General features: G+C 38.6%; 1 protein-coding gene across 3 annotated transcripts in view; it reads left to right on the plus strand.

Moving 5' to 3' along the window:
- RCBTB1 (RCC1 and BTB domain containing protein 1) overlaps positions 1 to 27,289 on the plus strand; it is a 2,478,854-nt gene that overhangs the window by 2,002,882 nt on the left and 448,683 nt on the right. For all 3 annotated transcript variants that reach the window (XM_044071068.1, XM_044071070.1, XM_044071069.1), the window contains one exon: positions 1,626 to 1,752. In XM_044071068.1, coding sequence (XP_043927003.1) covers positions 1,626 to 1,752 — 127 coding nt within the window. The remainder of the gene's footprint in view (positions 1 to 1,625; positions 1,753 to 27,289) is intronic.

Genomic DNA, 27,289 nt, shown 5'->3' on the forward strand with positions numbered 1-27,289 from the left:
GAACTGCAGTAAATGTTGTGTACAAGGGCCACTGCTGATGCATTCCATGCACAGGACAGGGCACTGGTTCTGCTGCAGTAACTGCTGTGTGCAAGGGCACATTCATGTAGAAGTGTAGCATTAAGGTGGTGCTGCAATCCCGGTTTATGTCATCCTTCAGATGAGACATTAAACCAGTTTCCAGTCTACTTGAGTTAGTTGTAGCTCAGGTAGATGTAGTAGATCCAATGGTGGCACCTATCTAAAAGAATAGGGGACATTTATTTTTTTTTTATTTATTTGACATTTGTTAACTGGGTTGATCCGACTGGGTAGAGAACCCTTTTCAGGAGAGACCCAAGGAGAAAAGCTCCCCAACAAAACAACAGATAGTAAACAGTAGTAGATAATAGTTAAAAGATTGCTTAATGTGATTAAAAAAGTAACATTTATAAAGTTACTAACAGGATAAAAGTCTATACATGAGAATACCAAGAAATTATATATATATATATATATATATATATATATATATATATATATATATATATATTTTTTTTTTTGGAAGAGACAAGTAAATAGTTAGACAAATAAAATGTTTGCGTATAATACATTTCAGCAAATGGTATGACAGATAGAGAGCTGCCTAAATAAGGTGTATAATAGTGCAGGAAGAAAATACTATGATAATAGGAGTAGTAAGTCAACAAGAAAGATAGGTACAGTGAGAGGTTGGATAGAAAATAGCTGCAGGAAGAAAAAAAGTCAGGAAGAAGGTACTGTGATGATAGGGGGGGGGCTTGATACAATGGGGTTAGGAAATTAACTTTTTCCCACTGTAGTGTGATCTTGGAGTTGGTATATTTAATCTACGGGGGTGCAGGGGGGGGGGGGGCTTGCCTCCCTGCAGAAATTTGTGGATTTTAGATGTTTTGAAGTAGACCCATATATATATATATATATATATATATATATATATATATATATATATATATATATATATATGTATATGGTTCCCCTTCACAAGATCGAATGAATGGAAGCTTGAAATGCAGAAGCTCGATACCAGAATTTCGAACTTCCATTCACTCGAAATTGTGAATGGGAAGTTTAGGGTTAGAAAAAAAAGAGTTCAGTTACCCTTTTGCAGGGGGCTAGGTCCCCCTGCACCCTTGCAGCTGTCATCTAAGAGCTGCGTGACCGCATTTTAGCGGAGGACTGGGAAATCTTCCGTTTTGCACTTATGCATATAGTGCAGAATGGGATATTTCCCTTTCCTTCGCTGTAGTGCGATCCTGGAGTAGGAATATTTAAGTAGGGGGTGTGTGGGGGGTGCAAAAACATTAGAAAGGTGGTTTTTTTTTTTTTTTTTTTTTATTTTCTCTTCACATTTCCGAGTTTCTGTAAACTCGAGATTCTGGCTTCGGGGTTATGAATTTCGAGTTCATCTGAATTCGATCTTGTGAAGGGGAACCATGTATGTGTATATATATATATATATATATATATATATATATATATATATATATATATATATATATATATATTTTTTTTTTTTTTTTCATGAAATGTGCTATTTTGAATTTTCTGGTCTTGTTTTCAGTTTTGACTTTTAAGCTGCTCACTGTATGTTTTGTCAATACCAGAATATGAAGACTTTTTAACTGTGTCTGAATCACTGAAGAAAGAGTTCAACAACCCTGAAACTTCTGATTTAAAGTTCATCGTGGATGGAAAACAAATTCTTGTTCATAAAGCAATTTTAAAGATCAGGTATGATAATGCTGATTTGTAGAAATGAGAAAAGCAATTCAGGGTGTTTTTTTCTCTTTACTAATAATTTTATTGTTATCTAATAAGATTTGCTGAACTGTGGCTGCTGGTCATCTTCAGGCAGAGGTCAGAAAACACTATCATGTCTTACTGTAACTGTATAGCCAAACTACTGCAGACTGATTTGGAATGAATTTGCTAGCTATTGTCAAAAATTTTGCTGATCCCCAAACTAAAAATCAACGGAGTAGTTATGAACTGCAGAATAACTTTATTCTGTAAACATTTCAGAGGAAATATATAGTAATGCTTTTGCAATTAAAAATGTAAGGGATAGATTTACTCAGTGAATATATCGTATTTAGCATTTTCTGAATGCTGTTGCAGAAGAGGGTAAACACTGTGGAAAATCTCTCCATTTAGACCATTTGCTGTGGTCCATCCAACGAAGCTGAACTTTTGTTTTGGCCAAGCACCTCACACCCCCATTTAGTAGTAACCCCCCACTCTCTTTCGGTTATAACTGACTCCAGAGTTGTGAAGCTCAAGTTTAAGTTATAATCAGGCTGCTCTGAAGTTCAGTTTGGTCAGCTGGTCCTGAATGAATAGACTTTGAGGAAATGGTCCTCAAATCTGTGGCCAGTTAAACTGAAGACAGATTAGTACTTTGACAAGTAATACTGTTAATGGAACAAAAAAAAGTTGCAAAAAATTATCAGGCTTTTTGAGTCCATCCTGCCTAGGAAATGCTGGGGTGTGGGAGTTTAGGTAGGAGAAAGATTGTTTAAATGGGTGCAGAAATGGTTGAAAGGCTATAAGTGGTGGATGATGAGGAGCAAGTTGTTGGAGGGAAAAACATTTACTGGTGTGCTACAGGGATCATTTCTGAGACTTGCATTGCTCAATTCAGTCCTCTGTAAAACATGAAAGCATAGGATGTCCACTGTGTGAATCCTCATTGTGGACATTATCAGTCTTTAACCACTGTGGTTTGATATGTGTCTGGTAGTTTGTAACCCAGAGCTGTAGTAACCAAGCTTTGTTCAAATTAAAATAATAAATATTTGCTGTACAGTACGGCTAGTCTTGTTTGGAATTTAATTATTTTATTTAGAAGTATTACTAAATTTTGTGACACAATATTTATAATGTGGGCATAATATTCTAGTGGTCTAAGACTGGCTAATTAGAAATATAGCATGTTTGTTAACCAGCTTTGGCAAGCAAACAATGTCAGTTATGTATCTGTTAAGAAAACAAGTTAACTAGCATACTACAAAAATAATGCAAGCACTGTCACACTCTATTTTAGACAAAATATACCAGCAAACAGTCTCTTCAGATATCACTACAAAAGGAAAAATATGCTTCTGTTTGTCAAACTGTTTCTAAAGTACAGTAATCACTGGTTATTAAATATATTATTATCATTTTACATTTGTTAACTTGGTAAGTTCACTTGACCCAAGTGAGCTTGCTCAGAGTTGCTCAGTAGGCAAATGGGGGGAATCAAACTCTGTACCCTGGACTATAAGAAACAGCTCTTTAACAGCTGAGAGCCTTAATCCTCTGCACTAGCTGGCAGAAGTATTAATCTTCTGCACTGCAGTAAGTGCCACACTCACATAAATTTCAAAATAACTGGTAATTAACTCATGAATTCATATGTAAGAAAATGAGTGTAAAATGCTGTCTGAAAATAATAAAAATGCTATGGGTGTTGAGTATTTTTGCTTGAGGTACTTGTAAATACTGGCTGTGATATATCATAAATTACACTGAAACGCAAATCATGTTGTGCTGTTGAGATGATTTTTGCATCAGTGCTAATAACTAATTTATCATCATTCCAGTTCTCTAAAAAGTGAGATCTCATTACCTTGGAATTTAAATAAATGTGATTCATTCTACTGTGTATTTAGGAAGACTATGCAGTATAACATCTGCCACCTGAAAGAACACACAAGTGCTGGTCCCTCCCATCTCAGTGTGTGCTTCACATACACATTGGCACTCACAATTAACCATTTACACACCAACAGCCATGGATCCACATGTACCCTGTTAATGTTCACACACATGCATCAGCGCACCAACATGCACACATGTACACTCCCATTTACAGATGTTACTGCGTACCTCCATTGGCTAACTGTGCAGGGTGAAGTGTCAGATTCCCACTCTATAAAGGCAAGGGTGTGCCATTAACACAATTTGTACCCTGCCCAGACCCACACTTGTGAAGTTTGGTTGTCTATGAATCACAAAGTCCTCAAATATTGTAACTGGGCAGTGCACTGGGAAAATCTTTTACACAGATCACTTCTATGGAATAATGGACTTGAATGTGGTGATCCTAGGAAGTGAGGAGACTCTGTGACTCAGAATATGTCTTAAAACTCCAAAAATACCACTCCACGATCTCACCAAGAACAGAAAAAACACACTAAACAACTGGAGAAACGTTCACCATTCACTTTACTGTGTTCCTAGTAATTCGGCATCAAGCCTTCCAGGGAATAATCATACACAAGAATGGTGTACTTTATATACATTTCACTACATTCATAATTCAATTCAGTTATACAATAATTGATTAGTTAGTGAGTCAAGAAAATTTAAATCTAAAGTGCATCCTAAGCAATTAAAGCGCTTCAGAAACATTTAAAGTGCATCAAAACATTTAAAGTGCAACCCCTTACATTCCTTTTGCATTCAACATTATAATTTAAGAAGTTCATACAAAAGCACTTATACATCTCTCGATTAACAAATGCTAAAACAGTTTGCCCTACAATAATTGATCAATTAATCAACGAGTCAAGAAAATTTAAATCTAAAGTGCATCCTGAGCAATTAAAGTGCTTCAGAAACATTTAAAGTGCATTCAATGTTTCTGAAGCACTTTAATTGCTTGTATATAATGTATATAAAGGACACCATTCTTGTGTATGATTATTCCCTGGACGGCTTGATGCCAAAGTACTAGGAACACATTAAAGTGGATGGTGACAGTTTCTCCAGTTGTCTAGTGTGTTTTTTCTGTTCTTGGTGAGTTCGTGAAGTGGTGTTTTTGGAGTTTTCTGACAGCATGTCGGTTATTGGAGCTTCGGTTGGTGGAGACATATCCAATTCAGTAACTACCTTTCTTTCCTGTACAGAGATGTGGACTAAACTCCTTTATTGGTTAACAGTAGACTGCATGAACAAGTGAGAAATTCAATTTTGGAGCTGCAGGACGAGCTTAAGGGGGAAGCTATAAGTGCCGTATTTAATAATAATAAAATGAAGGACATTCATGTGAGAGTGGGCAAAGTTGAGGCTGAAACAGTTGAAAGGAAACAGAGTAAACTTGACAGAGATGATCGTGATTATAGGAACAGTCTCATCTTTCAGTGGCAGAGAAAACCTAGGCAGAGCAGGTCCACCTTAAAAAAATACGGCTATGAGGTCTCGGAGTTCGCGAGAGTCATCCTTTTTGTCCACAGAAGCAAGCAGCAGCATTAACAGCAGGAAAAGTGTTTTGTTTGAGGAATTGAGTTAAGGAGGCATCCAGCAGGACGAGCAGAGCAGTGGTCAGAGAGTGAGCCCACAGCAGTCGAAAAGTAAGCGCAACCGGAAGTGGCAGAACAGTTTATATTCACTGAGTCAAAGTGAAATGTTAAATAATATTAATCTATCAAATTTGCAGTTAGATGATAGGTGGTGGTGCTATGGTAGCGTTGTCGCCTCACAGTAAGACGTTGTCCTGTTCGATTCTCAGCTAAAGTGTCTTCTATGTGGAGACATGCGTGAATGGGCGTACCTTCATTGAGGGTTGTGCATCAGTGCTGGCAACTCGGCACGTTAAAATCTACTGCCAATCATTAGCGGACCGGAGTTCCACTGTGGCGACCCCTAACTGGGAAAAGCCAAAAGATACAACAACATTTGCAGTTAGATGATAACATGTATAGTTTACTTTTGAAAGGAATGAAATTTGTGCCAACATATTTCTAGCCTTGGCAGACATAATGTTAGAAATATGTGCTTTTTGTCGCAAACTACATTTAAAGGCCTTTTTTTCTAAAACAAATTAAAAAAATGCAAATGGTAATGTAATGTGTAGCATTGATGAAGATGAGGAACCATTACTAGATTTGTCACTGCATGGGAATGAGTTAGTGGATATTTTTGCTTATGAACAAGAGCTTGAAAGTAATAGGGATTGTGTTAGGGATGTTTTTTCATATTACACTGTTTATGGAAAATTTATTATTCCTAAGGTTCCTTATGCTAGCACTTTTTATTTGCCTAGAACTGTCTCAGCCATAATAAATTTTGAGAAGGTGTTATACAAACAGTTGCAAGTTGAATATAAGAAATTTTATGACAGTCATAAGCCCCATAATTTGAAAAAGCATGAACAGAATGCATTAAGGCAGTTAAGAAGCTTGAATAAAGATTATGTTTTTGCACAGGCAGATAAGGTGGGTAACTGGGTAATAACGTCTGGAGTGAAATACAACAATATAGTGAAGGAATTGTTGCAGGAAGTTGGTGTTTATGAACAGGTGCAGTCAAATGTTCTGGATGCATATAATGACTTGTTGCTGGAATTACTTGAAAAGGGAGGGAGACTGGGATTTTTTTCCACCACTTATGTCAAAAAGTTGCATGTAAAATATCCTAGAATGGCCAAGTTTTATGCCATTCCCAAGGTACACAAGGACTTAACAAATCCCCCTGGGAGACCCATAGTGTCAGGGGTGGGGGGATATCTCCAGAATATTGGTATTTTTCTGGATGCACAGTTGAAACAGCATTTGAAGTGAAGTCCACTCACACATTAGAAATGGTAAAGAGCTCACAGACACTTTGGGAGGCACTGAGTGGCAAGAGAATGTTTTCTGGGCAACTGTTGATGTTAAGTCCTTGTATACCAATATTTCTCATCGTTTGGGTCTGGAAGCAGTAGCCAGACTATTGGGGGAAGGTCCCAGAACAAGTTATACTTTACAGCTGTTGGAGTTTGCACTGACACACAATGTATTTAGTTTTGAGGACAATTTTTTTTTACAGAGAACAGGAACTGCTATGGGAGCATCCTTTGCCATAATTTTTATGTTTTCTTGTGAGGAGAGCTGTGTTTATAGGAATACATATTTTTTGGAAAATGTTATAGTTTTCAAATGCTATATTGATGATTTGTTTTTTATATGTAGAGGGGAGATATGTCTTTTTGAACAGTTTATGTTGGAACTAAATTAGAATCAGTATGGCATCACAGTATCCTATCAAACTCAGACATAAGATACAGTTTCTAGATTTGGAGTTTTTTGTGGATAAAGACAAGCTAGTGTCGTTTAAACCATTTTATAAGGAAACGGCGGCTAATAACTTTTTGAGTGCAGACAGCATGCATCCAGGACATTTACTTGATTCTCCCCCTTATGGAGAATTCAAGCGCATTAGTGACCATGTTCATGACAGAACCACATTGGATGGGGAATTTAACATTGTTAGATGCAAGCTGGCGAAGAGCGGGTATTCTAGCCAGGTGTTAAATAGGGCTGAGGAAAAAGTGAGAAAGCAAATTGCTGGTCGGAGAGTATGGAGTCATGCAACACGTCATGGGCGTGGAGATTTTAAGTGGGCAAGGATGACATATTTTTTGTTAATAATTTTCCCCTTTTTCAGCTATATCGAAGGCATTAGTGCACAGGTTTTGGCCTATTATACAGCAAGATGAGGAAGTGGGCAACATTTTCAAGGGCAGGGTTGTTTTTTCCTATAGTAGATTTCACAACCTGAAAGAATTATTGAACAGTAGGGCAAGCAGGATGGAAAATGTTTCTAACACAGTAGGCACCTTTAGATGTGGAAGGTGCAAGGTGTGTGACAAAGTCAAGAACATTTCAGGTACTTTGATTAATGGAAAGAAGTTCATTGCCCTGGGATCTTACAATTGCAGTATCAGTGGGGTTGTTTATGCCATTGGATGTGACTGTCTACCTGTAAAGTGGTATATAGGCCAAACCAGTAGAATGGTAAAAAGAAGAATTATGGAGCATTTAGGGGATGTGAGGCATGTTAGGCTTAATAATCCTGTGGCCCAGCATTTCCACGCTGTTCACAATGGTAACACTAGCAGTCTATTTTTTTCTGTTTTAAACAAACCTTATGCAGTACAAGGCATGGAATATGGGCACGTTTTGTTAAGGATGGAAGGAAAGTAGATATATTATTAATTTTGGAACTTTGTGGCCCCATGGGCTTAATATGGAGTTAGATTTACATGTATAGGATGAAATGTTTTAGTATGCATTATTCAAAAATGCATAGACATATATGATTAATGATTTATATGTACAGGGTAAAATATTTAAGTATTTGTCAATATAAAGATATATAGGTGCATTGGCATGAACTTCTTAAATTATTATGTTAAATGCAATAGGAATGTTAGGGGTTGTACTTTAAAAGTTTTTTTATGCACTTTAAATGTTTCTGAAGCACTTTAATTGCTCAGGATGCACTTTAGATTTAAATTTTCTTGACTCATTGATTAATTGATCAATTATTGTAGGGCAAACTGTTTTAGTATTTGTTAATCTAGAGATGCATAAGTGCTTTTGTATGAACTTCTTAAATTATAATGTTAAATTCTATAGGAATGTAAGGGGTTGCACTTTAAATGTTTTGATGCACTTTAAATGTTTCTGAAGCACTTTAATTGCTTAGGCTGCACTTTAGATTTAAATTTTCTTGACTCACTGACTAACTGATCAATCATTGTATAATTGAATTGAATTATGAATGTAGTGAAATGTATATAAAGCACACCATTATTGTGTATGATTATTCCCTGGAAGGCTTGATGCCGATGTACTAGGAACACAGTAAAGTGGATGTGACCATTTCTCCAGTTGTTTAGTGTGTTTCTTTCAGAATATGTCTTGCAAAATATGGAAGTCATCTAGTGTGCAACTTGCATACTTCACAGATGTATGTAAATGTCTGCCATTGTAACTATATTTTTAAACTTAATGTGTTTCAACATATAAAAACAATTGACAGATGCACTTTTAAATGTTGTAGTAACAGTAGTACTGAGAGGGGAGGTGTTCTTGCTTCTGGTTCAATTTATTTGGAGGGAAAAAATGAAAGAAAAATGTGGTTAAGTTATCAGCATTTTTATGTAATTAGGAAGCTTCCTTAAATAATGCTTTGTGCATACCAAAAGCTGTCCACTTTAAAAGGTTTATCTTTAAGGTATTACATTTGAAAGACATCAATGAATGAAGTGGGGACATTATCTTTGAATAGTGGCCCTTGAAACTACTAACTGAATGTATTTATTGAAGCCCGTGATGAAAACTGGAACCCTGAAACACTGAATTTGATTTTTTTAATTATATATAATGTCATTTTACTATTCAACAAGATTGTGTACTACTGAATTATGTCAGATCTACAGGGCACAAATGCAGTTAACTACACATTTTGTTTTATAGGTTCAAAAGTAAGTACTAGGCTAGCTGCCCTTGCAGGCCATTTTAAGCCTAGCCAATTTCCTGTTTTGTGGTCAAAATAACCTATCACATTTGGTTATAGATTAGCCTTACCTATCTCATGGTCGATAATTATATATTACCCCTAATGAGAATAACTGGGTTCTTACCATAGATAATTTGAGCAGACCTGTGCATAGGATAAAGTATTTAGGAGCTGCCTCTGTTCATTAGTTGTACAGGCAGTCAAATTTTCTGTTTCCCATCCATCGATTTAAGTTGCACTTGAATATGGACAGGGTTGAAGTTTGTTTTACGTGGATGGGGAGTCTGTTCCACAGCAGTAGTATCGTCTGTGAAATATACCTGTCCCTCCAAACCATTCTGCTGCTGTTACAGAACAGGTTTAGATCCCAAGACTGAGTATTTTTGATGTTATTTGACTTGCTGATTTTATGTAAATCCATCAGTAATGGGTCTTGTATGCCAGACATGGGTCCCCCTGTTAGCACTCTGTTGTTTAGTAACAGGGCTTTGAGTCAGTCCACATAGGAGATGTCGTTTAGGCCTTATATTCATTTAGTAAGGTATCTCTGTGGGTGTTACAGTTGTTGCATGTGTCTGGACAGATACATGCCAAAGGGGGCAATTATACTCAGTGACTGGCCTAATCTGGGCTGAATAAAGTGGGACATCCCTAGATGTAGACACAGTTGCTTTGCTTATAAACTGTGCAATATAGAAAGACTTTCTTTAATATGATTTGAAAACAAATCTTCATATTGCAGTGTCTTTACCATTGACAATTAAAAGATGTAATGATTTAAAAAAAAAAGCAAAAAAACTTTGTCATCAGCATACTTCTGCTACCTGTTTGGCCTAAGACACTACACTCATAGTTTTTTTTTTTTTTTTTTTTTTTTTAATTTTTACTTGATTATTGTTTTTTGGTTCCCATCACTGTTCTCCACTGTTAGCCATAATCCCAGAGCCCAACCTGAATCATTCTACTCCAGACACCTTTCTGAATTATCCCCTTGGAGCATGTTCACAAATGTGGAAATTGTTAGTGTAGCAGCTAATGGAAATGTGCAGAATGGTGATTAGTGTGTTCCATTACAGTGCAATTCCGTGACAGTGCAATCCTGACAGCTGCAGAGGACCTTTTTAGTATGCCTTGCCCACTCTCCTGCATCTGTTCACAATCCGTGTTACTATTTTGATTGCCATCATTGGTCCACCAGTTAATACTATTCCTTGGCCTTACCCCTACCCTCAGGTCAGGAGAACCGCCAAAAGAACTGGTCTGCCATATCCCCTAGCTGATTCTGCAGGGATCTGGTTAGCTAATTAAACCCATTTTGCCTGGGTCTCAGTTATTGTTCCATCGCTTTATTCCATGATGTCGGCTTTAGTTTCATAAGTTTGATTATCAAGCATGTGACCAACTGGCCTTCAGGAAGCTTGATTGCTATAACATCATGTTAAGAGTCCTTTGTTTGGATTGTATGGACAAGCGTATTCCATAACACTGATACTATTTCTTTCTCTTACTGATGTTATTATTAGGTTGATTGGTGTTATCTCCAGTCATACTTTCAAATGGAAACAGAGCAGACATTGTTTTAAAGACCAGACCAGACCATGGTCACTTCTGAGTAATCTAAATGAAACAATATAATGACATTTACTGAAGCCCTTGTGAATGTTTCAGGTTTTTTACTGTTTTGATCTATCTAAAAACAAGCTGTTGTACTTTTCAGTTTGTTTCAGGTGGCTTGTTGAGAAGCTTTGTAACTTGGCATTATATTCAGCAAGGTGTAAACTAGTACACTAATCCTCCTGAAGTGACTATATATCCCCTTTAGAATTAGATAAACTTTACAATATGCCTTTCTGATGGTGGTATATACCTACTTCTTAATGTTTAAGTTGCATGCTATTGTCCTAGCTCTTTGACAAAGGATTATCTTTATTAAAGTGACATTTTTTTTATGAAATCACAATTTATGTTCCTTTGGCCAAATTTTGCAATACATTTACTGACATTAAAGGTAAGGCTCATGCTGCTATTCAGATATGTATTTTTGTCGACCATCTTGGAAAATTGCATTAGCTGTTACTGAAGTAATTGTTGCCCAGTTTGCAGTCATCAGTATGGTATATTTGATTATCCAGATCCAATTCCCACTTTTATGTCCAAAAAGAGTAATATGAAAAGGAGTAGCCACAGCCTAGAGCATTGTGGCACACCGGTGGTAACGCCAGTCAAGGTGATCCACCCAAATTAGTGTCCTTGTTATTTACTCAGTTAGTCTATATGGACTGTCATTTAATGCTTTTTAGGCAGTTATATTGAGTATTACTCTTACTCCTTCATCAGCTGTTGCTTTTGCTACTTCAAAGAATGCCAAAACACCCCTTAACAAATTTCGTACCTCTACATACATAACCGAAGTAAGTCTCTTTTAACATTGTCCCTTTGTCTATTCATAATTTTTATATAGAACACTGTACAATCTGAAGAGCTTAATGTAATTTGAGTATGAGGTACCCTCCCTCCATTTGTTGAGTATGAGGTACCCTCCCTCCATGTGAACTGGTACCATTGCAGAGTGTCACAATATCTCATTAGCATTTTATTTATCATGAGTGGTGGGGCTTACGGTTACATTTTTCTTAATTCTATATAGGAAATCACTGAATTTGGGTGGCAATTTTGTTTGTGGTATCAGTTAACATATCTGTAGATTTAACACAAACGGTTCTGCTCAGTAGACAAATCTTGCTTTATTGCCAAGGACTGACTTTAAGCGCTTTTCATTCGCACCAAAGCAAACGTCTTCAGAAGTAAAATGAGAACAATTCTCGTGACATTTATATATTACGGTGGATGGGTTCCTATGACTTCATCGAACTGTGAAATCACCGACACTCACCTCTTCGACACCAAACCATCGACGTCCATATCATCGACAATTCCGGTAAGCGATCTTCCCCCTTACAGGACACATGGTAGCGCTTTCAAGGTAAATTATACGGAATCACGTAAACCCTAATCGTTGTAACACAGGAAGAAGCACTACCATGGGTCCTGTGAGGGGGAAGATCGCTTACCGGAATTGTCGATTATATGGACGTCGATGGATTGGTGTCGAAGAGGTGAGTGTCGGTGATTTCACAGTTCGATGAAGTCATAGGAACCCATATATACCAATTGGCCCTTAACAACAGAGCGTTTCTGGTGGTACGGGTGACAACTTGAGAAATGCATGAAGTCATTAGAGTAAGTGTTTTTTCTATGTATTTTGGCCACAAAACAAACCTGGACCGTTTTTCAACAGCCAGATATCTAAATAAGCTATTGCTTCAGTGTCAAATGAAGATGTAAATTGAAGAAAGTTAGTTGTTTTGTTAAAGTGATCAACCATTTCTTTACTGGCCTGGGAGTCACCTTTAAACAAGATGAAAATATCATCTAAAAAACGGGTGTAATATACAGTAGACTTGGTCAAACTATCGTTCTTAAAGACAAACTCTGCTTCCCAGTAGGCCATAACAAGGTTAGCTGTACTGGCTCCACACAGGGAACCCATGGCTACACCGATCTTTTGCAAATAAAAATCTTTGCCAAACATAAAGAAATTGTGGTCAAAACCAGGTCTAAGAGTTCTGTGACCAAACTAATTTCCATATTAGGTGCCCCTTTCCTTTTTAGTATTAAAGTAATCCATTCAATACCCAAAGTATGTGAGATGCAGGTGTAGAGGTCCTTAACATCTACTGTAAGGAAGTTGTACCCATCCTTGTACTTTATTTTTCCTAACTCCTCTAAAAATGACCGGGAGTCCCTACACACCTGCACCTCTGTTTTCAAGTATTTCTTTAATATATTGTCTATTAATTTAGCACAAGGGTATGTAGGAGAGTCTCGCCCATCTACTAATGGGCTCATAGGTGGATTCTCCAAGCACTTATGTATTTTAGGAGTGCCAAATAGGTAGGGGAACCTAAGGAAAGTCTTTGTTAAATAATTACATATATTCTGTTCAATTCTTTCCTCTATAAATAGATCATTAATACAATTTTTAATAAGATGATATGCTTTATTTGTCTCCAAACGAGAATTTAACTGATATGCCGGAGAATCCAAAAGCGACTTCATACATCTCTCGTAATCTAGGTTGTCAAACTCCACCAACCCGCCCCCCTTATCTGGTTTACAAACACGAATATCTTGCAATCTAATAAACTCTAATAGTCTTTTTTCTCCTGGGAGGTATTAAACTTATGTCCCTTCTTGCAACTGGATTTGGAAATTTGCCTTACATCCTGCTCACAAATCTGTTCAGACATCTGTAACACTGGGTGTAAGGGAGGATTAAAGGTGCTAAGAATAGAAAAAGTGTTGTCATTAGTTGGGACATTTAAGTTATTGCCCAGTAATAAGGTCAAGTTCAGCTTTCTTGTGTAAAGCTTAATGTCAGTGATGGTCTTGACTAAGTCCAGTTGTTGACTAGGGACAAAGGTATGTCCTTTCAATAAGAAGTCAGACATTTCTGATGAAATAGCCACCGATGAAAAATTGTAGACTTTAAAGTCACCTTTTTGGTTGATAACTACTAAGGGGCCAACCCTCTCGTGTGTTACTACTTCACACCTGTCAAGATGGGAACTACTCTGCTGTGGCCCTTGATCATCATCCTCCACTAACGTTACCATGGTGGCTGATAGCACCCTTAGATCTAATTCTTCCATTTGTTGTTTTTGTAGTTGCCCTTCTTGTTGTACTGTTGGGACTTCTTTTGTTTTGCTCTAGCCCCTGTATGATTGACCTGCCAAAAATTTTGATTATATGTTACATTCGGTTGTACAACAGAACTGTTAGGTACTGGAGAGGCGTTCATTAGTCTCTCACTCCTCCTAACCTCTACTACTTTGTTTAGTTCTGGATCATCAAGACAGTCCCCTAAGTCATCGCCAAAAGATGGAATATCTTTTTGAAATGCATTAAAGTTACCTTTATTATTAAAGGTGTGTTTACTAGTACCCAAAGCTCCTGAGGTCCCCTGGTCTGGCAAGTAATTTATCTTTTGCCACACATAAGCCCCGGATGGCACTGGGTAAGCTGTCCCCTGTTCATATGCGGCAAGATCTCTTTCAAGTTTTTTAATTTTGTTTCCCTTGAGTTTAGGCATATGTTGGTCAATGCTTGAAAAAATACGACTATATTCATATTTATAGCGATCAAAGTCTAAATCGGTTTTAATATTTGCATCCAGTCTGTTGTAAACTTGATCAGATTGCCCACCCATTTATTATAATGTTTGATTATAAATTCAGTAAGTTCTAATCCTTGTCTATAAAATAACACGATAAGCTCATTGTGAAACTCCGATTTAGCCTCTAGCCCAGTGGGGAAATGATGGCACCTTAAGCCCTTTGGAACAATTTTGTGCTTGAGACATTCACGGAAATAAGCTGCCTCAAGCTGTAATTTTTTCACTTTAACCAGACATGAATCTAAATTTTTAAGATTAGAAACCAGATCAATAGTTGGACTATTACCTCCTCCAGCCGGTCCACCTTCTGTTCTCCCGTTCAATACACCAGATAGAGAGAGCTCGTCCGCTATCCATGTAGTTAGAGATGGTGGATGTGATGGTCCAGTAAGCCCCGATGAAGTAGTAGCATGATCAGTGCTTTGATTAATCCCTTGCTGCACCTGTTCAATTGACTATCCGCTCATTCCAGGCTGAGATAACCTCATAGGTTCCGCTGGATTAGCAGTAGTGCCTGAACACGAGGTTAGTGTTAACCTCACATTAGTTGGTGTTAAATTCACAGAATTCAAAGTACTGGCTCTTGAGTAAGTCAAACCGTCGTTCAGGTGGTGTTGTGGGTTGTTATTGTTGACACCGCCCCCGAAAGGTTGAGACGGTTGTAACGGTATCACCATCTCATGAAGGATCCGTTGGTTCTCGTCCAACCGGTCCAATCTACCAGTAATAGATTTAATTTGGGTGGCTAAAGTCACAAGCAGATTTTCAGAATTCTCCATAGTATTACTGGCATTATCTCCGACCACATTAGCCACAGTATCGGCAGGAGTAAAAAGACTCTGGCTGCACCGGACGCCATAAACTATAAAAGCCTCACAAATACAAATAAAACTGGGAAAAACACAAATGGTACTGCTCAGTAGACAAATCTTCTTGCTTTATTGCCAAGGACTGACTTTAAGTGCTTTTCGTTTGCACCAAAGCAAACTTCTTCAGAAGTAAAATGAGCACAATTCTCGTGACATTTATAAATTATGGTGGAAGTGACGTATTAGAATATGCACCACTTTACAGATAAAACCCACAAAAACTACTTAAAAAAAATATATATATATATATATATATATATATATATACATTAAAAATTTATATAACATTTAAACTTGAAACCTTAGAAACCTGAACATATAAACTTTGAAATGTTACAATGACAATTATTAACTTTCAAACAGACTATATAAGCTACTATTAAGACTATGTTATTAATACTCTTCATTTAGTATAACAATATTTGTCAGATTTGACAAGATATCAGAAGAAACAACCAAATATAGGAAAGGAGTGAATAATAAGCATATCATCTTATTAAAAAAGTGTATTAATGATCTATTTATAGAGAGAAGAATTGAACAGAATATATGTAATTATTTAACAATGACTTTCCCTAGGTTCCCCTACCTATTTGGCACTCCTAAAATACATAAGTGCTTGGAGGATCCACCTATGCGCCCATTAGTAGATGGGCGAGACTCTCCTACATACCCTTGTGCTAAATTCATAGCCAATATATTAAAGAAATACTTGAAAACAGAGGTGCAGGTGTGTAGGGACTCCCGGTCATTTTTAGAGGAGTTAGGAAAAATAAAGTACAAGGATGGGTACAACTTCCTTACAGTAGATGTTAAGGACCTCTACACCTGCATCTCACATACTTTGGGTATTGAATGGATTACTTTAATACTAAAAAGGAAAGGGGCACCTAATATGGAAATTAGTTTGGTCACAGAACTCTTAGACCTGGTTTTGACCAACAATTTCTTTATGTTTGGCAAAGATTTTTATTTGCAAAAGATCGGTGTAGCCATGGGTTTCCCGTGTGGGGCCAGTATAGCTAACCTTGTTATGGCCTACTGGGAGACAGAGTTTGTCTTTAAAAACGATAGTTTGACCAAGTCTGTTGTATATTACACCCATTTTTTGGATGATATTTTCATCTTGTTTAAAGGTGACACCCAGGCCAGTAAAGAAATGGTTGATCACTTTCACCAAACAACTAACTTTCTTCAATTTACATCTTCATTTGACACTGAAGCAATAGCTTATTTAGATATTTGGTTGTTGAAAAACAGGGTCCAGGATTGTTTTGTGGCCAAAATGCATAGAAAAAACACTTATTCTAATGACTTCATGCATTTCTCAAGTTGTCACCTGTACCACCAGAAACGCTCTGTTCTTAAGGGCCAATTGGTAAGGGCTGCATGTATCGTTACTCAACAGAATGATTTTCTGGACGAATGTCAGCTCCTCAAGTCAATGTTTCTAAGTCTTGTTTACCCAGAGAATCTACTGGGCAACCTAATAGAAGAAGTTAGTAATAAGAGACTTGAGAGGGTTTACAACCCTATTTTAAGTGTTAAAGAACAAGACATAAACATAGTTCCCATTAACAATATCCCACTTCTGGTTCATACACAAACTCAACATGGGACTGTAGGTATATATCCCAATAAGACAGAACCCCGACTTAACTTGATCACAACTTTCTGTTTGGACAGTAATTTGCTGATTGAGACTCTAAAGAAGAACTAGAATTTATTTAGAGTCACCCCATTGTTGATAGAGAAGTTAGGTGAATTCCCAAACATAACTTACAGGAGAGGGAAAAACCTCAAGAACTTACTGGAGCAACACTTTAGAGTTACCCCAAAAATTACAGGTATGTTTAAATGTGAGTCCTGTAGTTTTTGTCGACATACGAATGTTACAAATTCTTTTACAATAAATCAATTCCAGTATATTGTAAAATCTAAATTTAACTGCCAATCCAAGAATGTGGTGTATTTGGCTAGATGTAAATTCTGCCCAGCATACTATATTGGTAGAACCCAAACATAACTCCGTGATAGGGTTTATGAACATCAATATGCAATTTCTAAGGTTAAATTAGAAAATGGCAAAAACCAAAAAACACTACCCTAGGGTAAAGTATCACCTCACAAAAAATCGAAGTCCACACCAAATAAGAGGTAGATACACCACGACAATCAAAGCAAACCAAATGAGAGGCAGTAATAAATCCCAGGAAAGATGGTAAAAAATCATCCTTTTATTAAAAGTAGTAAGCGCTTTCACGTCTCTCAGGATGCTTCATCAGACTTAATATCAACACATACTTTCAAAAGTGCTTATATAACTGTAATGCACCTATAAGAATATAGTATGAAGTGCATGACAATAAAGAACAATACTGTTGGTGCAAAACAGAAGCAGAATACTTCAACTGTACAAAATGTATTAAAACACATAGCTGTAACAGCCAATGTACAAAAAAACATATATATAAATAACATTCAAAGTTATACTGAATAAAATAACAACTACATCATAAAAATATATATTAGTGTCTAAATGGTTTATCTACTAAAAAAGGTCTCAATGAAAATTTATCATTGAGGCCATGTCCCTTATCGGCTGCCAATTTAATAATCCATTTAGCTTCCTCCTTTTCAGTACCATTTTGAATACTTCCTAACCTCTCTGTAGCATATACATGTTCCAAAACCATAAAGTTAAAGACATGTGTCGTATCATGTTGCAAAACATGATTAGCCAAAGCATTGGTCTCATTCTCTCTATGGATAGCATAAACATGCTCCCTGATCCATTCCCTAAGTGTCCTATTGGTCTTGCCAACATAAAAACTTTGGCATTTATTACAAAGACCAAGATAGACTACATTCCTAGACTTACAGTCTGCATAGTGACTGAACTCATACTTAACACCAGTAGCTGGGTGTATAAATATGTTCGAGTTCATGATGAAGCCACAATGATTACAGTTACGACAGGCATATGTTCCCTTCCTCTGGGAAGTAATTTTATCTTTCCCTTTCCTTTCGTAACTCTTATTTGGTTTGGACTTTAAATTAGAAAATGCTTTAGCCAAACACATCCACTCATGCCAAGACCACAAATTTATATACATGGCTATTGACCAAGTAACTCAACCATTACGAGGTGGTCCAGTTCCCATTCAGTTAAAAGAGCTTGAACTTGCCTGGCAAATCAGATTAAATGCTTATAAATTTCTGGGCCTTAATGATACATGATCAATTAGTTGTATACTTAAATGCAAGAATTTAGTGAGATGAGCAAGGTGAGGGTTGAACCAGTACCCTAAAATTAACTATATGGGTTAGTAAAAGGTTCTACCATATTATATTCAATATACATGTCCTTAATGCACATACCTTTTTTCTTAATTATTCCTTTCCTATATTTGGTTGTTTCTTCTGATATCTTGTCAAATCTGACAAATATCGTTATACTAAATGAAGGGTATTAATAACATAGTCTTAATAGTAGCTTATATAGGCTGTTTGAAAGTTAATAATTGTCATTGTAACATTTCAAAGTTTATATGTTCTTGTTGCTAAGGTTTCAAGTTTAAATCTTATATAAGTTTTTAATGCATATATATTTTTTAAGTAGTTTTTGTGGGTTTTATCTGTAAAGTGGTGCATATTCTAATACGTCACTTCCACCGTAATATATAAATGTCACGAGAATTGTGCTCATTTTACTTATGAATAAGTTTGCTTTGGTGCAAACGAAAAGCGCTTAAAGTCGGTCCTTGGCAATAAAGCAAGGTTTGTCTACTGAGCAGTATCGTTTGTGTTTTTCCCAGTTTTATTTGTATTTGTGAGGATTTTATGTCTGTAGATTTAGTTTGGTTTTGTCTGTACACTGGAACAACTGATCAGGTCACTTTTGTCACTTTTTTTTTGGCATAGTCTCCTCACAAGTTAAAGATCCTCTCATACCTCAAACCCCTGCTATTGATCAGATCTTGTTGCCACCATTGCAGCTTTGATGTCTGCAGATTGAGCTTGAGCTGTTAAGGGGTGTTTTTTCTTGTATTTATATGAGTAAGTAATGCCCTTTTATGCATTTCTTGTTAGGAAAGCTTTATCGGGCTCTCCATTTCTTTTCTGCAGTATTTTTATAGCCATCCACTGGATCATGTCTTACGTCTCACTCCCTACCTTATCTTCCCTCCCCATCCCTTGTCATCTGTCTCTTTACAATTCTTAAAGCTCAGATGCTATGAGTTTTTGTGATGCTTTGATCTTACCAAAAAGAACAAGAAACAGTGCCCACGATAACACAACTTGTAAAATCCACAAAGAAAGGCACTCCTTCCAAGCGTCTTTCTTTGTATACTTTGATCTTATTTATATTATCCTGGTGTTATAGTGGTGGTGGTTGTTGTGATTGTTACTGTTGGTCGTATTCAGGCCAAGCTCTGGGTAAGGAACTAAAGTCAGGATTTAAAAAAAAAAAAAAAATATATATATATATATATATATATATATACACACACACACACACACACACACACACACATATATATATACACACACACACACACACACACACACACATATATATATATATATATATATATATATATTAGTACTAGGCTAACTGCCCTTGTGGGCTGTTTTAAGCCCAGCCAATTACCCAACATGGGAATCAAACCCTGCACCTTGTGTCTGTAAGGTAAACACCTTAACCATTATGCCAACCTCCTACCTACCCTAATATATATGTATGTGTGTGTGTGTGTATGATCTATATATATATATATATATATATATATATTATACTTCCATCCACCAATCTGAAGGAGATTGGAGACTGTAAAGTGGTGGCAGGGGAAAGTGTAGTTAGGCAGCATAGGATGATGGTTTGTAGGATGACATTGGTGATCAAGAAGAGGAGGATGAGTGTGAGGGCAGCACCAAAGATTAAATGGTGGTAATTGAAAAAGGGTAATTGTGAGGCGATGCTCAGGGAAGAGTTAAGACAGGCACTGGGCGGCAGTGTCGAGTTGCCGAATAGCTGGGTAACTACAGCAGAGCTAGTAAGAGAGATGGCTAGAAGGGTGCTTGGTGTGACATCTGGAAAGAGGAAGGAGGACAAGGAGACCTAGTGGTGGAATGAAGAAGTACAGGAAAGTATACAGAGAAAGAGGTTGGCAAAGAAGAAGTGGGATTGTCAAAGAGATGAAGAAAGTAGACAAGAGTATAAGGAGATGAGGTCCATGGCAAAGCGAGAGGTGGCGAAGGCTAAGGATAAGGCGTATAAAGAGTTGTATAAAAGGTGGGACACTAAGGAGGGTGAAAAGGACCTGTACCGATTGGCTAGACAGAGGGACCGAGCTAGTAAAGATGTGCAGCAGGTAAGGGTGATAAAGGATAATGAACGAAACGTACTCACAAGCGAGGAGAGTGTGTTGAGCAGATGGAAAGAGTACTTTGAGGGGTTGATGAATGAAGAGAATGAGAGGGAGAGAAGGTTGGATGATGTGCAGATAGTGAATCATGAAGTGCAGTGGATTAGCAAGGAGGAAGTAATGATAGCTATGAAGAGGATGAAGAACGGAAAGGCTGTTGGTCCAGATGACATACCTGTGGAAGCATGGTGGTGTTTAGGTGAAATGGCAGTGGAGTTTTTAACTAGATTGTTTAATGAAATCTTGGAAAGTGAGAGGATGCCTGAGGAATGGAGAAAAAGTGTTTTGGTACCGATTTGTAAGAATAAGGGTGATGTGCAGAGCTGTAATAACTACAGAGGAATTAAACTGATCAGTCACAGCATGAAGTTATGGGAAAGAGTAGTGGAAGCTAGATTAAGAAGGGAGGTGATGATTAGTGATCAGCAGTATGGTTTCATGCCAGGAAAGAGCACTACAGATGCAATGTTTGCTCTGAGAGTGTTGATGGAGAAGTAATGAGAAGGTCAGAAGGAGTTGCATTGTGTCTTTGTGGATTTAGAGAAAGCATATGACAGGGTGCCTAGAGAGGAATTGTGGTATTGTATGAAGAAGTCAGGAGTGTCAGAGAAGTATGTAAGAATGGTACAGGATATGTACGAGGGTAGTGTGACGGCAGTGAGGTCTGCAGTGGGAGTGACGGATGCGTTTAAGGTGGAGGTGGGGTTACATCAAGGATCAGCTCTGAGCCCCTTCTTATTTGCAATGGTGATGGACAGGTTGACAGACGAGATCAGACAGGAGTCCCCATGGACTATGATGTTTGCTGATGACATTGTGATCTGTAGTGGAGAGTAGGGAACAGGTGGCGGAGACCCTGGAGAGGTGGAGATGTGCTCTAGAGAGAAGAGGAATGAAGGTCAGCAGGACTAAGACAGAATATATGTGTGTGTAAATGAGAGGGAGGGTAGAGGAATGGTGAGGATGCAGGGAATAGAGTTGGTAAAGGTGAATGAGTTTAAGTACTTGGGATCAACAGTTCAGAGTAATGGTGAGTGTGGAAGAGAGGTGAAGAAGAGAGTACAGGCAGGATGGAGTGGGTGGAGAAGAGTGTCAGGAGTGATTTGTGACAGACGAGTACCTGTAAGAATGAAAGGGAAGGTCTACAAGAGGGTAGTGAGACCAGCTATGTTATACGGGTTGGAGACAGTGGCATTGACAAAAAGGCAGGAGTCAGAGCTTGACGTGGCAGAGTTGAAGATGTTAAGATTTGCACTGGGTGTGACGAGGATGGACAGGATTAGGAATAAGTATATTAGAGGGTCAGCCCAGGTTGGAAGGTTTGGAGACAAAGCCGGAGAGGCGAGATTACTTTGGTTTGGACATGTGCTGTGGAGGCATGCAGAGTAGTAGTAGTCTTCTTTCTGCTTTTCCCGGTTAGGGGTCGCCACAGCAGAACTCTGGTCCACTAATGATTGGTAGTTGATTTTTACCAGCCCTGATGCACAACCTTCAACGAAGATACACCCATTCACGCATGTCTCAACGCAGAAGACGCTCTAGCTGAGAATCGAACCGGACAGCATCTTACTGTGAGGCGACAACGCTACCGCAGCACCACCACCGCTTGGGAAAAAGATGCTAAGGATGAAGCTGCCAGGTAACAGGAAATGAGGAAGGCCTAAGATAAGGTTTATGGATGTGGTGAGAGAGGACATGCAGGCGGTTGGTGTGACAAAGCAAGATGCAGAGGGCATTAAGAAATGGAAACAGTTGATCTGCTGTGGCGACCCCTAATGGGGGCAGCCGAAAGAAGAAGAAGAAGAATAATACTTCCATCCACAACCCCATTTTACTCATTTTTTTTGCACATGGGGTTGGGGTGACAATCATCTAGAGCCAAGTTTTACACCTCCGGGTGGATAACATTGCCAAAGTCATTCTTCCATGACACACTCGCATCTCTGGCCAATTTAGAATGTCCATTCCACCTACTGCATGTAGTTGAAATGTGGGAAGAAATTGAAGCACCTGGAGTAAACCCATGCAGACACAGGGAGGACATAAAGACTCTGCAGAGAAGGCACCCCAGGAGAGATTCGAACTGGGGAACCTCTTGCTGTGAGGTGACAACACTGTTTGCTGTGCCACTATATACATTCAGAACTGGCTGTAGAGAAAGAATGAAGCCAACACTGTGGTCACCAAATCCCCACATAGAACCCTCATGACGTGTACTGTGCTTCTCTTTATGGGACATTTGGACAGCAACTATAATTAAAAAATGTTAGCCCTTGTGTGCTTCTGGATAGGAGAAGCAAACTCATATTAAAAAGGGCGATTGCATTCTGAAATGAGTGTGGGAGACAAGGCCACATCAGAGGAGACAGACAAAAATTCTTCCAAAAGATTGAGATCTTTGAAGAGACGAGAGAAACAGAGCACAGAGGAAACTGACGTCTGCATATTAGAGAAGATGTCTTCTGCTAAAACCCCCAGAGTCTCTACTTCCCCACCTAAGTCAGAAGCATCTTGTGTGGTGATTCCCACCTGATCTACTACTTTTCCTCTGCAGGAGTTTTCGGGTTCTACTGACATAGCAACAAGAAAAACTGGAAGTTTCACTTCCTAAAAAAGAACTTTCAATGTTCTTTACTTCTAGATCAGTTTTAGCCTCATCTCTCGCATATTAGCGAACCCTCAGAAACATTACCCCCTTGAACTGGCAAAGTACAATGTCTGCCTTTGTGAAAGCCCAGCTGTCATTATGATGTCATCTCAGCCCCCTGTGTTTCTAGAGTGGCTCAAGAAGATTTGCTTTCATACTTTCTTCCTTTTCTCCACCAGCCCCACCCCCCGTTTCAACACTGCCAGTGATGGAATTGTCTGTGTTTCTTGTGACTACTTCATCAACATCAGATGATAGCTCTTCATCCTCTGTAATGCTCTTGGTTCAGTGGTTGCTTTGCACCAACCTGGGTGTCAGTCTGGGGCCACTAGGGACTTGGCGAAGGCCACTGTGTACAGACTCCTACCTTTGTTATTGGTGTTAACAGCATTCGACTTAAGGTGCCAAAATCTTCAGAGACTACTTTGACAATGGAATGCTATCTGCTGGCAGTTGGTACCAGCATTGCCTCAGTGATGTTGATCCTGACATTTTCAGTGTCAGTCATTTCAGACCTGGATACATCCACTTGACATATCCATGGAGGGGAGACTACTTCCAGATTCTTTACAAGGCTAGTTGCAGAGCCTGCTGACTCTACCCCAAGACACCATTGATGTTGAGAACACTGAACACTTATCGATGCTCCCTATGGACAGAGGACTTTATACCCCTATGATATAGAGATCTGGGGTGCCTTCTTTACAGGAGAATTTCAATTATTACTCCACCTCCACTTCCCCAGGAAGAGGTGGTGTAAGAGGATGCAAGTGAACTCCTCATCGGATACAGATCTTCACAAAGGAGAGGCTTCACCCAAATCCCCTCTGGAGCATGCCACCTTTGGTGAGATTCTGGAGATGATAAGAAAGAGGGGATCATGGCTGACTAACCCCACCTTCCCAGTGAAAGAGATCTTGCAGGAAGCTCCTCCAGTGACCTATGTTTTGCCATTTCTGGACAATCTGTTTGATATTGTGTGTAATAAAGCCTGGAAAGAGCAGGAAGAGGCCAAACCCATACCTCATAAACCATATGGAATGTTGTGGATCCCCCAAGATAACACTTGAGTAAAGGACCTCTTGTGGATTCCATTGTTATATTCACCATTCCCAGGAGAGCTCTCTCAGGGGATGCTCAGGTATTTTGATGGATAGACTTGGGTCAAATGCATTCTCGGTCTGCTGCATGAATTACATGGCACATTTAACCAGGTTTCAGAGGCATCTGGCAGAGAAAACTTTGGATACTCTGAAACAACTACCTCTAGGTGATCTGAGGACTCAGCTTCAGAACCAAATGACTGCAGTATTTTTTGTATCTTTGCTTACCATGCATCTGATTTACAGTACTACTGATAGTGCAGCTGAAGTGACAGCCTCCCACCTAGTGATGAAACAGGCCTGGCTTTGTCTGATTGACTTTATTTGTCACTTCAAGGTGGCATTCATCAATGCTCCCTTTGACAACTCCTCCTTGTTTTGGAAAAAGTTGAAAGAAATTGCTGCAGTGCGAATAAAACTGCAAAATGCTCACAGCTGTGGGAGTTAAGATCTCTGCACTTCAAAGATCTTTTCAAAGAAATAAAAAAGGTGCAAATAACTTATGATGTTAAGTTGTCCCATCTCACCTTTGTTCTTGCTGTTTGGGACGGAGCTGATCCTCGGCACCCACTCGGCCTACTCTTATAGCTCGAGAGCTATTTACTGGCTCAAGGCTAACCCTTATCCCAGAATGCCCAGCGTCAGCTACCCAGATCTCGTTTGCTGCTTCAGCTGAGAGGTTGCGTCAGTACTGTCTCAGACTTTTTTCTCTGTTTAAAGTTAAATAATTTACTTGAAAAGTTAATATTTTTTCTCAGTTTATAGTAGTTTGTAAGTTTATTTAGTTGTAAATCCCTTATCTTGTCCTTTGTTGTGTTTTTGTGCCTTCACCCCTTGGTCGCTAGGCCTTCTGTTGTTCCCTGAACTCGTTTAAGTTAGAGAGCCCCCCCCCCCCCTTTAAGGACAGCCATTTAAGTTAGAGGCTCTCCTTTAAGGATTTTATCAATATAATTTTTTATTATTGCAATGTGTCTTTTTGTGGTACTTCCTTCCTTTTTTCTCAAAATGTCCAAGGAAGTTAAAACCTCAGGGTTTAAAAAGTGTGACTCATGTTATCAGAAGATATCTCTGACAGATTGGCACACTAGTTGCGTGTACTGCTTGGGGGCTCTGCACCTGCAGGACTCTTGCTCTATTTGTCATGCCTTTAGTCCAGGGGTTCTGCAGGAGCAGAAAAACAAGCTAATCCTCCGTAGATTGTTGAAACAGGATTCTCCAGCTAAAGCATCTCAGCCAGTGAAATCTTTGAAGTCAAGTCAAGTCAAGCCGTCGGCTCCATGTTCGGAATCGACCTGTGAGCTTGACATACCAAGTGTGTCAGTGCCCTCTAGCACAGAGAAGACTACTTCTCCATCAGCTCCAACTGTTACCTTGGAGCTGTCTCAGAGCCACAAATGAGCTAGGTCTCCTTCATTGGAGCCAGTTCGCTCTGTGCTACAATCACCCTTACTTCAGAGCGCAGTCAGTCATTGCTCATCTTCCCACTCCTCTCGATCCTCAAGGTTATCGGAACAGGATGTGGAGAGAGTGGTCAGTAGGTTGCTGAAGTCACAGGCCCTTGCAAAATTGCTTTTGAGCCCGCCTCAAAAGGCCTTGTCTCCATCCTCTTCTATATTGATTCCTCCTCCGACTATGCTTAATTCGTCCATGGATGTTCCGATAGCGGTTCCTTCGGCTCCGATGAAATCCAATCAAGTATATAGAGCTTCTAGGTTAAATGTGAAGGAGCAGGATTTTCATACACAGGTAAATGCTGTTGTGGATAATCTTAGAGATACAGGGTATAATGAGCAACACATCCTTATGAACGTAAATGATGTAGTAGGAATGAGGCATAGTCATGCTAAACCCTACTTTTCAGATGGGAGAGGGAAAGTTGGTAGGGTGAAGGATAGACAGGATGGTGGCATGAAATTGAGAGTTCCTTTGAGCTATACTGCTGATGCCTCTCGATATGTAGACATCATTAGGAAGCATTGGAAAGTTTTAGTAATTGATCCCGATGTAGCAAAACGTATAGGTGATGAACCTAGGTTTCAGTTTAGGAATAGCAAGTCCTTAAAAAGGACACTATGTTATCCCAAGGGAACCCATGCTGAAGACTGTGAATATGGCACCAGGTCATGTGGGCGGTGCAATTTTTATTCATATATCGACAGCAGTGCTGAATTTTATCATCTTGACCTGAGGAGAATGTACACTTTTAAAGTACATGCCACATGTTTCACTAAACATGTGGTTTATCTTGCTTATTGTGAAAAATGTATGGGATTCTATATAGGCAAGACCAATAGAAAATTTAAAGAACGTATAAGAGAACATGTTTATAATATAAATAAATGCAATAAGGTTAATGCACTGGCTAGACATGTTATGAACACAGATGACACCCATATGTTCAAGTTCTTGGTCACTGGTAGAATTTCAGAGAGTTGCAGGTTAGGTGATATAGCCAATAAGACTGAAGACTAAGAATCTACATGGATAGAATTGAAAGGGGGCTGCATGAAGCTGGATCTGATGCATCTTTACCCTCTTTAGGTATTACAGCCACTAGCACTTTTTTCTAGGTTGTTGGTGCTTCTCCTCCTTTTAAAATACTGTTATAATCTTCCAGATCTTCATCAGTTTTTTTCCCTCCTGGCTTCCAAACTTCCACAGGAATTCCATATATTCTTGGGGACTTTCCTGTGGAATAGGCATCACCATTTTTT

Source organism: Protopterus annectens, chromosome 5.part0 (assembly GCF_019279795.1).
Source record: "Protopterus annectens isolate FY-2018-M chromosome 5.part0, PAN1.0, whole genome shotgun sequence".
NCBI lineage: Eukaryota > Metazoa > Chordata > Ceratodontiformes > Protopteridae > Protopterus > Protopterus annectens.